Source organism: Benincasa hispida, chromosome 6 (assembly GCF_009727055.1).
Source record: "Benincasa hispida cultivar B227 chromosome 6, ASM972705v1, whole genome shotgun sequence".
Lineage (NCBI taxonomy): Eukaryota > Viridiplantae > Streptophyta > Magnoliopsida > Cucurbitales > Cucurbitaceae > Benincasa > Benincasa hispida.
Genome location: NC_052354.1, coordinates 9,490,175 through 9,505,011, shown reverse-complemented (window position 1 = coordinate 9,505,011; position 14,837 = coordinate 9,490,175). Strand labels below are relative to the sequence as shown.

General features: G+C 34.6%; 1 protein-coding gene across 2 annotated transcripts; it reads left to right on the top strand.

Moving 5' to 3' along the window:
• The first annotated feature begins 706 nt into the window (after window positions 1-706).
• On the top strand, window positions 707-5,430 carry LOC120079029 (protein CLP1 homolog). Of its 2 annotated transcripts, XM_039033211.1 has the most exons (11): window positions 707-965; window positions 1,307-1,646; window positions 1,859-1,927; window positions 2,060-2,155; window positions 2,255-2,496; window positions 2,618-2,756; window positions 2,859-2,915; window positions 3,757-3,891; window positions 4,117-4,352; window positions 4,888-4,932; window positions 5,035-5,430. In XM_039033211.1, exons 2-11 carry the CDS (start codon window positions 1,437-1,439, stop codon window positions 5,120-5,122), a joined length of 1,317 nt encoding a protein of 438 aa, XP_038889139.1. In that variant the 5' UTR covers window positions 707-965; window positions 1,307-1,436; the 3' UTR covers window positions 5,123-5,430. The 2 variants fall into 2 exon arrangements, with proteins under 2 accessions (XP_038889139.1, XP_038889140.1); XM_039033212.1 differs by lacking the exon at window positions 1,307-1,646.
• The last annotated feature ends 9,407 nt before the right edge of the window (window positions 5,431-14,837 follow it).

The window sequence follows — 14,837 nt, the reverse complement described above, 5'->3', positions numbered from 1 at the left end:
TCATTGCATCACTTAGTGAGATTGCTATAGTATCACATACTTAATCATGCGACATAGGAATATGAAACATGTAGCAAACCACCGGGAGGTGTGCGTTGCGTGAGTATTGTGAGAAAACCTCACGTGCTTAGTGTGAAGCTAAAAAGGAGGGAAGTTGCAAGTAATCTCTCCATAACTCTCCAATAGTACGGTTTTGTAAGTAAGAGTGCTCCTTGAATGTGTATTGTGATTTTTACCGTATTTGATAATAAAGTTCAATTTCTACAACAAAGTGTGCCTTCTCCTCTCCCTCTTAAACATAAGCCAAGCACTGCAACCCACACTACGATTTGTGAGCTTCAGTAGGTGCTTTGGGGAAAATTTGGGTCCAACTTATAATACATGCATACCACGCTTCCGCCCCGTGACAGCATGTCTAGTGAAAGCACAACAAAGCGTGAGAAAAATGAAGTTCGCGATAAACATGGTAGACATGACAATTCCTAATGTTAATACTCAATAAAATGCAGTAGAATGCTTTGATGCAAGTGATTTTGTTTATTTTTGGAGTGGGTTATTAATCATCTAGAGTTGAGAATGAATTATTGACGTAAAAAAAAACCACTATTTATTACCCAAAAAAAAGAAAAAAAGAAAAAAACCAGTATTTATTAATAACTCTCCATTAAAATATTATTGATATTTAGTAAAATCCCAACTAGTAGTAACTAGTAAGTAATAAAGTACGCCCTTTATTCTCAATTCAATTCTCAGCACCTGTGTCTCCGACTCTCCATTTACATCGTCGGACGCCGTCGCGCAGTTGCCGTTCAATCTCCCTCAGTCCTCAATCTCCATCTCCCGTCGCGAGCTCGCCCTTCCAAACTCACTCCCTCCGCCCATCGCCTCTCTCACTCTTCCTCTCTCTTTATCTCTGATTTTGTGGCAAAGCCAAAGTCAGAATCCACCCAGAATTTTATCTTCAGGTGAACAAACAGTATTAATCTGCAATTAAATGTCTCTTCGTTTCTTTGAAACCATCATTATTACTAGCAATATGAGCGAATGACGTCCATTCTAATTCTAAATTCTGAGATTAGTCTTCTTTCTGCCTTGCGAAATAATTCTCTAAACTTTCCCGCTTCGAATTTACAGTTTGAACTTATGTTAATGTATGCAATAAGGCAATGAATGCCAATTTTTCGAGTCTGTAATCGATTTTGTTTCCATTTATTCTTGTATTGACTGCTTAATTTATTGGGGGATTAAAACCCCTAAACCCGCCAACCATTTTCTTTAATTATAGTCAATTAATTCAATGAACCAGTGACGCCTCGTACAACTCGATCGTTTTGTGTCATTTTCGGAGGCACAGAGGCGCTATTTATAGTCTCAGTGAGTGCAAACCAGAAGGTCACCATTTGAAATAAGTTGATCTAGCTTGTATTGGGTGTGGCATGGCGTATGGTGGTCCGGCCATTGTGGCTGGTTCAGCTTCGACTTCGTCTATCAGACAGGTCAAACTGGATAGAGAGAGCGAGCTCAGGATTGAAGTTGGAAACGACTCGCCTCTTCGTCTACGGCTGCTTTCTGGTAATGCTGAGATCTTCGGCACTGAGCTTCCTCCTGAAATATGGCTCACTTTGCCACCAAGGCTGAAAATTGCCGTAAGCTTTAACGAACTAGGCTTTGCTGTTCCCAATATGATTTATTAAAGTCTTAGAACTAAATTTCATTTATTTCCTATAAGTTATCGTCTTTCTCGGTTAATCATTTCACAAGCATGCTTTTTAGTTTGAAAATTGTATTTATGTAAGAGCAAGAGGGTGGTTCTGCTTTGATCTTCCATTATTTTAAAGTTTTGAGTTTGATGTTAAAGGTCTTCACTTGGTATGGAGCCACACTTGAAATGGATGGTGCGACTGAAACTGATTATACGGCAGATGAGGTATGAATTTCGCTGGTTTGTAGCAGCTACAGATTGCGTATATTATTTAAGTATATGGCGGAGATGGTCTTCTCTGTACTACCAAATCTTTTTTCAATGGCTAAGATTCAGTTCTCTATTGTTTGTTTATAGACACCCATGATTGGTTATGTGAATGTTCATGCTATACTTGAAGCGCGAAGAAGCCGTGCTAGAGCATCATCGTCTGATGACTCTGGTTCTACTCAGGTTCTTTTCCTTTCCAATTAAATTGCTTGACTCAGCTAGTTTTTGTTCTGATAGGATTGCCTGCTTATTGATATTAGTATACTGTTTTTGGTTTATTAGGGTCCAAGGGTAATTGTTGTGGGGCCTACCGATTCGGGAAAGAGCACCTTGTCAAGGATGCTTCTTAGTTGGGCTGCAAAGCAGGGTTGGAAGCCTACATTTGTGGACTTGGATATTGGCCAGGGATCTATAACAATTCCTGGATGCATTGCTGCTACCCCCATTGAGTTGCCCATTGATCCTGTGGAAGGTATCCCGCTCGAAATGCCACTAGTTTACTTTTATGGACATACTACTCCAAGGTAAATAAACTTTCTGAGTTAAGTTTCTGTATTTATTCTTCTTGATCCAAAGATACACTATACTGCAAATTTTGATAATTTTAATATGTTCCAATGCCCTAAGTTTGAGGTTCTTTAACAGCAATAATGTTGATCTGTACAAAGTGCTTGTGAAGGAGCTTGCCCAAGTACTGGAGAGACAATTTACTGGCAATGCAGAGTCTCGAGCTGCCGGTATGGTTATCAACACAATGGGATGGATCGAGGGTGTAGGCTATGAGGTACTGAAGCTTCAATTTTTTATTACAAATTCTGTTTGCTAATTGCAATTACCGTTTACCACTATTGCTTATGTATCGTTCCTGTATATTGTCTTGCTGCAGCTGCTTCTACATGCAATTGATACACTCAATGCGAATGTTGTCTTGGTTTTGGGTCAGGTAAGCTGCTACTTTTTGTGTTTTTCTTGATTCGTAAACTTGCTTTATCTGGAAATTGGAACTTGCTGCGATCTCTTCAGGCACATTGTTGTGTTTTCATTCATTCATTGGTTAATTTACCTATGAACTAGAAATTTGTTTTTCTTATAGTGAGCATTCTAATCTCTCAGTATCAAATGTTAGAAAGAAGGAAATGTAGTACAGTTGTGATTGATTCAGAAAAGTTCAATCAAATGTATATGATATACTCTCTAAATTTAAATGATCTGCAGAATAGAAATGCACCGGGCACCCACAGTTCAAACTAGAAAAAGTAGATAAACTGCGTATACTTGCTCCATTTCAGTAAAAATAAACTGCGTATACTTGCTCCATTTCAGTGAAAATAAACTGCGTATACTTGCTCCATTTCAGTAAATACTGTATCCGTACTTCAAATTTTCTCCGTCTCTTCAAATTAACCTTTAATCCTTCTATTCTTCTTTTGATAAATATCAAAGAAAACCCAACCTCTTGAAGCATATATGTTGGGATACTTACCAACAAGAATCAAGATCTGAATTGTATCGAGAATTATAGAAGGAACTACAAGATAATCCAAGTTTATGGTACTTGGAAACCCCTCTTGAGCATACCAACTCAAGTCCTAGATTACTCAACTAATGCCCCTTCTCCCACTTAGCATCCCTCTATTTATAACCTTACTTAGTAACTAACTTCCTCTCTAATTACTCATATCCTTAAACCCATACTAATTACCTAGGTACCTAACAATATACTCACCAGTAGTTTTTGGAATAATTTACTGTAATTTTTTTTTTCATTTTCTACTGTTTTGCAGGAGAAACTTTGGAGCATGCTCAAAGATGTACTAAAAAACAAGCCTAATGTAGATGTTGTGAAACTTCAAAAGTCTGGTGGTGTTGTATCCCGAAATGCTAAATTTCGTCAGAAAGCCAGGAGTTACAGAATAAGGGTAAGCGAGCAGTAAAAATGGTGGATGATTGGTTTCATTCTATCATTCTCCTATTCTGACATTTTCAAATGATGATGACAACAGAATTGACTTCCTCAGTCTTGATGAAATTTGTCCGACCCACATAATACAATTCAATTTAATTTTTTGTCATGGTACACCTCTTGTAGTCTTGTTTCATTTTGAAACTGACAAGACTATCATCAACTGTTGTGGTATTTGCAGGAATATTTTTATGGGCCTGCAAATGATCTCTCACCACACTCAAACATTGCAAACTTCAGCGATCTTTTCATTTATCGCATTGGAGGTGGCCCGCAGGCCCCTCGTTCAGCTCTGCCTATTGGTGCAGAACCTGCTGCAGACCCCACACGATTAGTGCCTGTCAACATTAATCGGGATTTGCTTCATTTGGTTCTTGCTGTTTCATTTGCAAAAGAACCTGAAGAAATTATCTCAAGGTGATCTCTTTTGGAATATCGCTTTCCTTTTCTTAATTTAAATTACATTTTTAGTCTCTTATCTTTTTTAAAGTTTCATCATCATCCCTTTCCTTCCCTTTAACGATAATGACAGCTTACCAGATATTAGATTCCTTTTATTATATTTTACTGATAAGTGACCTTGCCATGCTTTAATTGTGACTGAACTCCAAAAAGAGTAGCAGAAATCCAACAGTCATCATTGGTTATGCACTAAAATAATGTGTTGAGACCTGATTCAAATTCATATTGATCTCTATTTCACTAAAACAAAACGTCGGATTAGTTCATATGTTACATCTACAAGTAACTTTCCACATTGGATTACTTTACTACCACTCCTCAGAATGGTGGGGCTGTTTGCTTGAAGAGCTTTAGCCAAAGCGTAAGGATATGATAATGAAACTTTTAAAAGTGAAGAAACAAAGTTGAAGTTAAGGTTAAAGCATGGAGACAAATTGTAATGCAACTCTTCCTTTACAAGTTAATAATTCATTTCCTTTTCTGGGTGCAGCAATGTTGCTGGATTTGTTTATATTACTGACATCGACATCCAAAGGTTTGAACTAAACAATGAGCCAACGATTTGGTTAAAAACATATGTAAATGTCTGAAACTATATAGCTTCTTTTGAATCTAACAACGGGTTTGTGGATGACAGGAAGAAAATTACATATCTTGCGCCATCGGCCGGGGAACTTCCAGGCAAGTATTTGATCGTGGGAACCTTGACCTGGATCGAGACCTGAAAATCCAGACGCACGAGTTTAATCATTTTGTTTGTGACACTAGGACAGAGGAAGTAAAAGAGGAACCCATAAATTTTCGGAGATCAAAAATCATTGTAGGCATTAGATGTGAATAGATAGTCCAGGAATGTGTTGTGTTGTTCGATGTGTAATTTCAAATATGGGGCTGAATTTTTTCAACTTATTCGAGGTCAGTCAAAGATCGACGTATCAATTGTTGAAAGATAGGGTATCAATGGTATCTTACTAGTATCTTGTTTGAACTAAAAAAACGATTAATATTTTTTAATCCACGCTCAATTCTACCATGATTGGGGAGCCCAAATAACCAGAAAAAGGAAGGAAAAAAGAACAAAGCCTTGGAACTCAAATAACTCAAAGGGGTTCAAAGGTGTTTCTACATAAAAGGCCTCAAAATGGGGTCTATATTACACCAATGTTACACTCATATATATATATATATATTAGACAACGGTTCAGCTACCACATTAGTATTTAATCTTCTTTTTTTTTTTTTTTTCCAAAATGTTCCTATTTCCAATGAATTTTCACCCACATCTCTTCAATTTTCCTCTACCTCCTTCCACCTCCCACCTCTTTTCAATCGACATGGTTCCAATGATCGACGACAAGGGTTCTGACTTCTCCGTTCGGTGACCAACGATCAACGATAAAGGCCATTGGACTGTAAGCGAACATTGGACGAAATTTATCAACGACGAACAAACTATAGGTGAACGTTGGAAGGAATTTCAACGGCAAGCCTAGGTTCCTTCTTCATTTGGCAACCAACGATCAATAACAAAGGCCATCAGAATATCAACAACGAACAGACTGTAGGCAAACGTTGGACGAAAGATCAACGGCGAATAGTAGGCGAATGGATTGTAGGTGGACAAGGTTTTTTTTTACAATATTCAACGACCGTTCTTTTTCTTCTGGCTACGAGCATATAATCGATGGCCAACGACGACGACTATACCTACTGCAATTGATGGCAAAATTGAAAAATTCATAGTATTGCCCTAATACCTACTGCAATCAACGTCCAAATTGGAGAAGGTATACCCCTCTATGATACAACTATAGACAAAACTATGTACTAATATTTATTGAAAAAGGTACATTGTGGAATTTGATGACTGATTTATTTGTGATTCATGAATAGAAGACTATGTACTAGTGTTTATTGATAATAAACTACATGAACATAAGATTATTGATAATAAATTGCATAGACAAAAGGTTTTTATTGATTCTATTCCTTTGACCTTTATTGAAAAAGGTACACTAGGGAACATCTATATTTGCCATAAACAACTAGTAAATTAGGTACTCGTGTCTATTGATAATAAACTGCATAAACTGGAGTTTATTGATAATAAACTAATAGACAAGAGTTGTTCTTCTTGATTATATTCCTCTGGTGTTTATTGAAGAAGGTACACTTAGTTTATTGGTAAGAAATTACATAAACTGAGGTTTATTTATAATAAACTGCATAGCGATAAACTTTTTATCATAGAACTGTTTTGAACTTTATTTTGCTATATATTATTTTATATCTTAGTATAACTCTATATAGACAAGAGGTGTTTTTCTTGAATATATTCATATGATGTTGATTGAATAATGTATACTTAGTTTATTGATAAAACTGCATAAACTGAGGTTTATTTATAATAATCCGCATAGCGAAACTTTTTATCATATGACTATTCTGAACTTTAGTTGTTATATACTATCTTATATAAGTCTTAGTATAACCGTTCTGATGCTTGTTTGCTATATACTATATAGTAGTTTATTTTCCATATACAGAGGAATGGATGAATATGTACAGATGTTTAATTCCATAAAACATATTCTAATATATAAACGAAATGATATGTACACCATAAATTATCCCCAATATGATACACAATGTGTACATTACTTACTTTCAATAACTACAGAGAAATGATATGTGCTAAATTTTCATGCCAAACTTCAAACAAAAGGAGAAGTGATAGACTTTTAGCATCTACTAGAAGAATGGGCTCCAAGGTGAAAACTACAAAAAATGTTGTACTCAATATTTCATCAGATGATGTAAGTATGTTACTGATATATATTTGTCTATACAATTTTCTATAATAAATTATTCTTCATTATTTATCTTATAGGATGGAACAAATACCTCAACACAAGGAAGGAGAAAAGCAAACATCTTCAAACTTTTTCGACCAACTATTAGGAAACATGACAGATGACTTTATACCATTGAGAGTCGTACTAGAAGAAATTGAAGAAGATGATATGGAAACGGTTGCGACACAAATTGTTCCATATGGATATTCTTTTGAGATATATATCATTGACAAAATTACAAGATTATTAGGTTTCGTTGAATTTAATGCAGTACCCTTTCTATGTGAAATACATGTAAGAGAGAAATTCCTAGAAGAAATGCTGTTGGAGAATCATCTACTGAGTCTGAAGATGAAACAATTGATGAGGTAACGTTATAAAATAAAAAATATTATGTTGTCTATTATATACATTAAGATGGAATATAAGGAAAAAACTATGAACTTATATAATTTGTTTCAGGAGATTAAGTGTGAACGCCCGAGATGGATGGGGTAACATAACATTGAAGTAGAAGAGAAGGCTGAATTTTATCCATTGAAGTAGAAGAAACGCTTGCATGTAAATATCACATAAAAACTCTCAAATTATCTATTTCAATATGATAATCTGAGAGTTTTTATGTGATATTTATATGCAAGCACTGAATACCAACCCAATTGACACCTCAATTGGATAAATTTAATGGCCTAGGTGGAATTAAGGAGGTTAATCCACCTCCTACTTCACAAATTGTAGAAAATCCACTAAGGATTCAATTTCCATTTTTTCATTTAGTTAAAATCAAAACAATATTTCAATTTTTGAAATTAAAATAAAAATGAAAATTAACTTGATTTTAATTAATTAAATAACAATTTAATATCAAATATTAAATTAATCACACACCTAACTTTAAACATGAATCCTATTCATGTAATTAATATTTAAATATTATAAACTCTCCAATTTCGTTTAATTTTAATAAATTAAACGTTAATTATATCGAATATAATTATACAAACCCTAATTGCAATTTGAACACTTCAAATTGAAAATCCTAAGTTCAATTTGAATACTTCAAATTGAAATCATTTCAAATTCACTCAATTGTTCATGTTTTACGAGCTAGTAGAGGGACCTTATGGACTTATAGATCATGAGCTCCAACGATTAGAGATTAATTGACTAAAACTCTTTAGACCAAATTAATCAATATTCGTTAACTACCGAGTCACACCACTATAGCTCGATAGTTGCACTATCCTCACTATGGATATATTTTTGTCCACTTGATTTAAACGTAAGTCGACCCTTCACAGGTTGTCCGTAATAACGGTTGGGTCAAATGTTGTTTTACCCCCGAAATTATGTCTTGCTCCTTAAATTCCACTGATCCTTTAATGAATAATTGGTTTGTGATCCAATCACTAAACCGGATCCCTCTCGAGCCAATGAGAGGGTGGGGCCCCTTGTTCAAGACATGGGTTTAGTACTTAAGAGAACAACCTTCTTCTATCCCTAAATCGGGTAGGCGTGAATTCCATCTTGCACCTTATGCCCCTAGTCTTACCCCTGAAATGGGAGACTTATTGAGCCGACGCTGTTAAGCCAACCCTCACCTATGCAAATCTAAGGATAATTCCGATTAAACAGGACTTCATAGTTAGCTCAGGATTAAGGTCGAGTTACTTAGGTCATCTATGCGAAATAGTCAGTCTTAAATAGTAAACAAGATTATAAAGTAAGAGTGACTTATTTCTTAGTCTGATCTTATGCAAACTCATTGCATAGGACGTCCTCACTCCTCATGTCAATACATGAGCTAATCAGGATCACTTCGTTTGTAGTACCTTACAACAAATTTTAATAACTATAGAGTGGGCCGCAACTGATAGTGTTACTAGAATAAGGTACCTAACCTTATTCATATACTATAGATCGTTTTGGTTATTTTCTCGAACTTGATTCATTTTATGTCTCCATATAAAGTTCAAGTATTCATATAATAGCCATAGATTTTAGTTTATTCTTTATAAGTGTAATTTACAAATTCAATAATAACTTTATTGAATAAATGTTATGTTACCCTATCCGTCTCAGGGTGTTCACACTTAATCTCCTGAAACAAATTTTATAAGTTCATAGTTTTTTCTTTATATTCCATCTTAATATATATAATAGACAACAAAATATTTTCGATTTTATCACGTTACCTCATCAATTGTTTCATCTTCAGACTCAATAGATGGTTCCTCAACAGCGTTTCTTTTAGGAATTTCCCTCTACATGTATTTCACATAGAAAGAGTACTGCATTAAATTCAATGAAACATAATAATCTTATAATTTGGTCAATGATATATACCTCAAAAGAGTATCCATATGGAACAATTTGTGTCCCAACCGTTTCCATATCATCTTCTTCCTCAATTTCTTCTTCGGGTAGTACGACTCTCAATGGTATAAAGTCATCTGTCATGTTTCCTAATAGTTGGTCGAAAAGGTTTGAAGATGTTTGCTTTTCTCCTTCCTTGTGTTGAGATATTTTTTCTTCATCCAATATGATAAATAATGAAGAATAATTTCTTCTAGGAAATGGTACATAAACCAATATATATTAATAACATACTTACATCATCTGATGAAATATTGAGTACAATATTTTTTTTGTAGTTTCACCTTGGAGTCCATTCTTTTGGTAGATGCCAAAAGTCTATCACTTCTCCTTTTATTTAAAGTTTGACATGAAAATTTAGTACGTACCATTTCCCTGTAGTTATTGGAAGTAAGTCATGTAGACATTGTGTATCATATTGGGAATAATTTATGGTATACATATCATTTCGTTTATATATTAGAATATGTTTTATAGAATTAAACATTTGTACATATTCATCTATTCCTCTATATATGGAAAATAAACAACTATATAGTATATAGCAAATAAGCATCAGAAAAATTATACTAAGACTTATACAAGATAGTATATAGCAATTAAAGTTCAGAACAATCCTATGATAAAAAGTTTATCGCTATACAGATTATTATAAATAAACCTCAATTTATGCAGTTTCTTATCAATAAACTAAGTGTACATTATTCAATAAACATCACATGAATATGATCAAGAAAAAAACACCTCTTGTCTATGTAGAGTTATACTAAAACTTATATAAGATAGTATATAGCAAAATAAAGTTCAGAACAGTTTTATGATAAAAAATTTATCGCTATGCAATTTATTATAAATAAGCCTTAGTTTATGCAGTTTCTTATCAATAAACTAACTGTACCTTCTTCAATAAATACCAGAGGAATATAATCAAGAAAAACACCTCTTGTCTATTAGTTTATTATCAATAAACTCCAGTTTATGCAATTTATTATCAATAGACACCAGTACCTAATTTACTAGTCGTTTATGGAAAATATAGATGTTCCCTAGTGTAGCTTTTTCAATAAAGGTCAAAGGAATAAAATCAATAAAAACCTTTTGTCTATGCAATTTATTATCAATAATCTTCTATTCATGCAGTTTATTATCAATAAACACCAGTACATTAGTCCTCTATTCATGAATCACAAATAAATCAGTCATCAAGTTCTACAATGTACATTTTTCAATAAATACTAGTACATAGTTTTGTCTATAGTAGTATCATAGAGGGGTAGTTTTGTCTATAGTAGTATCATAAAGGGGTATACCTTCTCCAATTTGGACGTTGATTGCAGTAGGTATTAGGGCAATACTATGAATTTTTCAATTTTTCCATCAATTGCAGAAGGTATAGTCACCGTCGTTGGTCGTTGATTATATGTTCGTAGCCAAAAGAAGAAGAATGAAGAAGAACGATCGCCGAATATTGAAGATAAACACTATCCTCCTATAGTTCGTTCGCCTACAGTCCATTCGTCGTTGATATTTTGGTGGCCTTTATCGTTGATCGTTGGTTGTTGAATGTAGAAGAAGGGACCCCTCTGTCTACCATTGGATTCCGTCCAACGTTCGCCTACATTTTGTTTGCCGTTGATAAATTTTGTCCAACGTTTGCTTACAGTCCAGTGGCCTTTGCCGTTGATCGTTGATCACCAAATAGAGAAGTCAGAACTCTTGTTGTCGATCCTTGGAACCCTTTCGATTGAAAAGAAGTGGAAGGTGGGGAGAGAAACTAGAAGGAGGTGGGGGAAAATTGAAAAGACGTCGGTGAAAATTCATTAGAAATAGGAACATTTTGAAAAAAAATTAAATACTAATGTGGCAGCTGAACCGTTTTTAGTATATATATATATATGTCTGTCTGTATATATATATATATATGTATGTCTGTATGTGTGTATATATATATATATGTATGTCTGTATGTGTATATATATATATATATATATATGTATGTCTATATATATGTGTGTGTGTGTGTGTCTATATATATGTATGTATGGATGTATATATATATATGGATGTATATATATATATGTATGTATGGATGTATATATATATATGTATGTATATATATATGAGAGTGTAACATTAGTATAATATGGACCTCATTTTAATGCCTTTTGTGTAGAAACCCCTTTGGGTTATTTAAGTTCCAAGGCTTTGTTCTTTTTTTTCTTTTTGGTTATTTGGGCTCCACAATCATGGTAGAATTTGAGCGTGGATTAAAAAATATTAATCGTTTTTTAGTTCAGACAAGAAACTAGTGAAAAATTCAATCCACTATCTTCTTAGTCAAAAGATACAATTGATACCTCTATCTTATAACAATTGATACGTCGATCTTTGATTGACCTCTAATAAGTTGAAAAAATTCAGCCCCATATTTGAAATTACACATCAAACATCACAACACATTCCTGGACTATGTATTTGTAGGAACTCTTTGAGAAGAAAACCTTGAGCGGAAGCAAGATCGATCAAAAATCATTTTTTATTGAATATAAATTTTACAATAAACAAGAAATAAGATAAGCATTTATTTATAAATTACAGCATGGCAAAGAAAGGGCTTTAGGAACCTTACCTTTGAAGACCTTTCTTCAAGATTTCCCTCGTACAGAACACGGACCACTTGAAAACTTTCTCCAAGGAAAAATTCAAACAAGTTCGAACATGACCACAAAGGTTTCCTCGGTATTCTCAAGGTGAGAACCTAGGAGTGGTGGGCTCTGCCTATTTTTCATTTAAGGGAATTTTGTGGAGAGGAAAAAGGAATTGAAAAATGTTCACCAACAAAATTCAATTCACACACATAGAACAATTCTGTCTTTTCTCTATGTATCACCAAATGATTATATGGCCAAAAAAGAAGAAGAAACCTTTTCTTTTCTATATGCCAAATATAACCACCACCCACTTACATGAGTGGCGAGAAAAGGAGGGGAAGAAAGTTGTAATTTCCTCCCTTATTATTAAAATAATAATAAATATAAATATAAATATGGTAACTAACTTATCATATTATATATATATTAAATTATATGTTATATCAAATATAACCTATAATCTATAGTTTTAATATTATATCACATACAATATAAGCTATAGTTTTCTTTCTCTTTTATATGACATTTAATATAAATCACATTTTATTAAATTTAACAACTATGATCTAATTCATAAAAACTATATTTGAATCTCATTCAAATATTTATTTCCTCTCATTAAACTATAATGTATAAAATACATTATAATAACTATATCACATATAATTGAAACAACTTAATTATATTATATATAATTAAATCCTTCTATTAATTTGAACAATTTAAATTAATCCAAAAATAAATTCTTAATTAATCCTATTGAGCTACCAAGGGGATCCCATGGACTTGTAGCTTGAAGCATCAACGGTACATGAATAATTAGTTAAACTCTTTAATTAAACTATTCACCATCCGTTAACTTTCGGGCACTCTACTAAAGACCGTAAGCTGCACTCTTTGCACTACAGATATATTTCTGTGTCCATTGGATATAACCAATCAATAGTACGATAACCCTTCACAAAATTGCTCGTAAGTACAGCTAGGCTAAATTATCGTTTTGCCCCTAAAGTTACATCTAACTCCTTAAGTACTACTGATCCCTCTAATGAATAGTAGATCATAGTCCAACTATGACTAAACCTCTCTCAGACCAAGAGAGGGTGTGGCACCACATTGTTCAAGATCCGGAATCAACCCTTAAGGGACAATTTATCTACTTACCCCTGCCTCGGGGAAGGAGTGAATTTTATCTTGTGTAGCTGTGTTCCCAACTCCCTAATCAGACGAATCCTCAAAATGGTAGGGTTGTTGAGTTGGCGATCTTGCCACTCTCACCCATACAAATCTGTGAATCCTGAGCCCTAATTTCTCTACTTGAGTATGTTCCTTACCGAGACCAGTATGGTGAGTAGTTAATGTGAGAATTAATGTTTAATTGCAGAGAAAAGGGTGAAAAGTTAGAAGAAAAGTTTAAGTTTGAAAGCTCGACTCTTGGGTGATGCTAGAAAATTGGCTAAGTGTAGCCCATGCGTTGGAAGTGTTTACCCATGCGTTGGCCTTGTGCTAAGCGTTGAAGTTGAGCCAAGGGCGTCGGCTTTCTCATTTGAGAGGTTAGTTGAGCATTTAAGGAAGCCAAGTGTGGCCGAGAGAAGAAAATCTATGCTTGGACAAGGCATGCGGCAACCAAGTCTTGAGAGGTTACATGCATGCGACAACATCAAGTGTGCGTGAGCGTGGACGCTGGGCATTGGAGTGGGGCGCGCAGATGATCTTGTAGCTACATGCGGTGCTAAATAATGAGAAATGATGCACTAGACGATAGCGTTACACGATAGATGATGGTATTACACGATAGGCGATGGTGCTACACGATCAGCATAAGCACTACACAATGGGCGTGAGCACTAGATGATGGGCGTGATACGCTAGACGATGGCGCTGCATGATAGGCGTGAGTGCTAGATGATGGGCGTGATACGTTAGACGATAGGTGTTAGTGTTACACGATGAGCGGCAATGAGAGCTATGCAATAGGCTATGTGCTAGACAATGAGCGACAGCGAGATCGTTGGGTGATAAGCGACAGCGAGAGAATCACTAAACGATGAGTTAAATGATGGGTAGTCAGCTAAACGATTGAAGCATGTGTTGATCAGTTTTAACCATCGATTAAGGGCAACAACTGTCCTAAACACTGGATTTAACTCTATTTAAACTGAAGGTGTCATGCTAGGCTTTAATGGTAAGCGGTGGAAAGTAGTATAAAAAGGGAGGCTGAACTTCAAAAGCTCACTTTGATCAATTCCTTCGTGCAAATTAAAAGATCTTTATGTTGGTAGAAAGCTCTGAGAGTCTAGTTTTAGAGGTGATGCTGCCAAAAGAAGGCCTCATCGGAATAAGGCCGGAGAAAGGAAAAAGTGACAAGAGGTTCAGTTCACGGGTGAATCCGAGCCGTTGATGAAGAATTGAGGCTCCAGGACGAACCACGAAAATTTGGAAGCTGAAATTTTAAGATAAGCTTCCTAAAATGATTCTAAACAAGTTTCTTGAGATGAGCTCTAAAATTCGAGTTATTAATTCAGTAAGCCGAATCTGGAATTTTATGAACAAGCAGG

Bases quoted from the DNA above. Each gene is read 5' to 3' on its own strand.
- LOC120079029 (XM_039033211.1), top strand. From the start codon at position 1,437: ATGGCGTATGGTGGTCCGGCCATTGTGGCTGGTTCAGCTTCGACTTCG. The intron at 1,928-2,059 runs GTATGAATTTCG...GTTTGTTTATAG, and splicing joins CTGATTATACGGCAGATGAG to ACACCCATGATTGGTTATGT. The intron at 4,353-4,887 runs GTGATCTCTTTT...TTCTGGGTGCAG, and splicing joins CCTGAAGAAATTATCTCAAG to CAATGTTGCTGGATTTGTTT.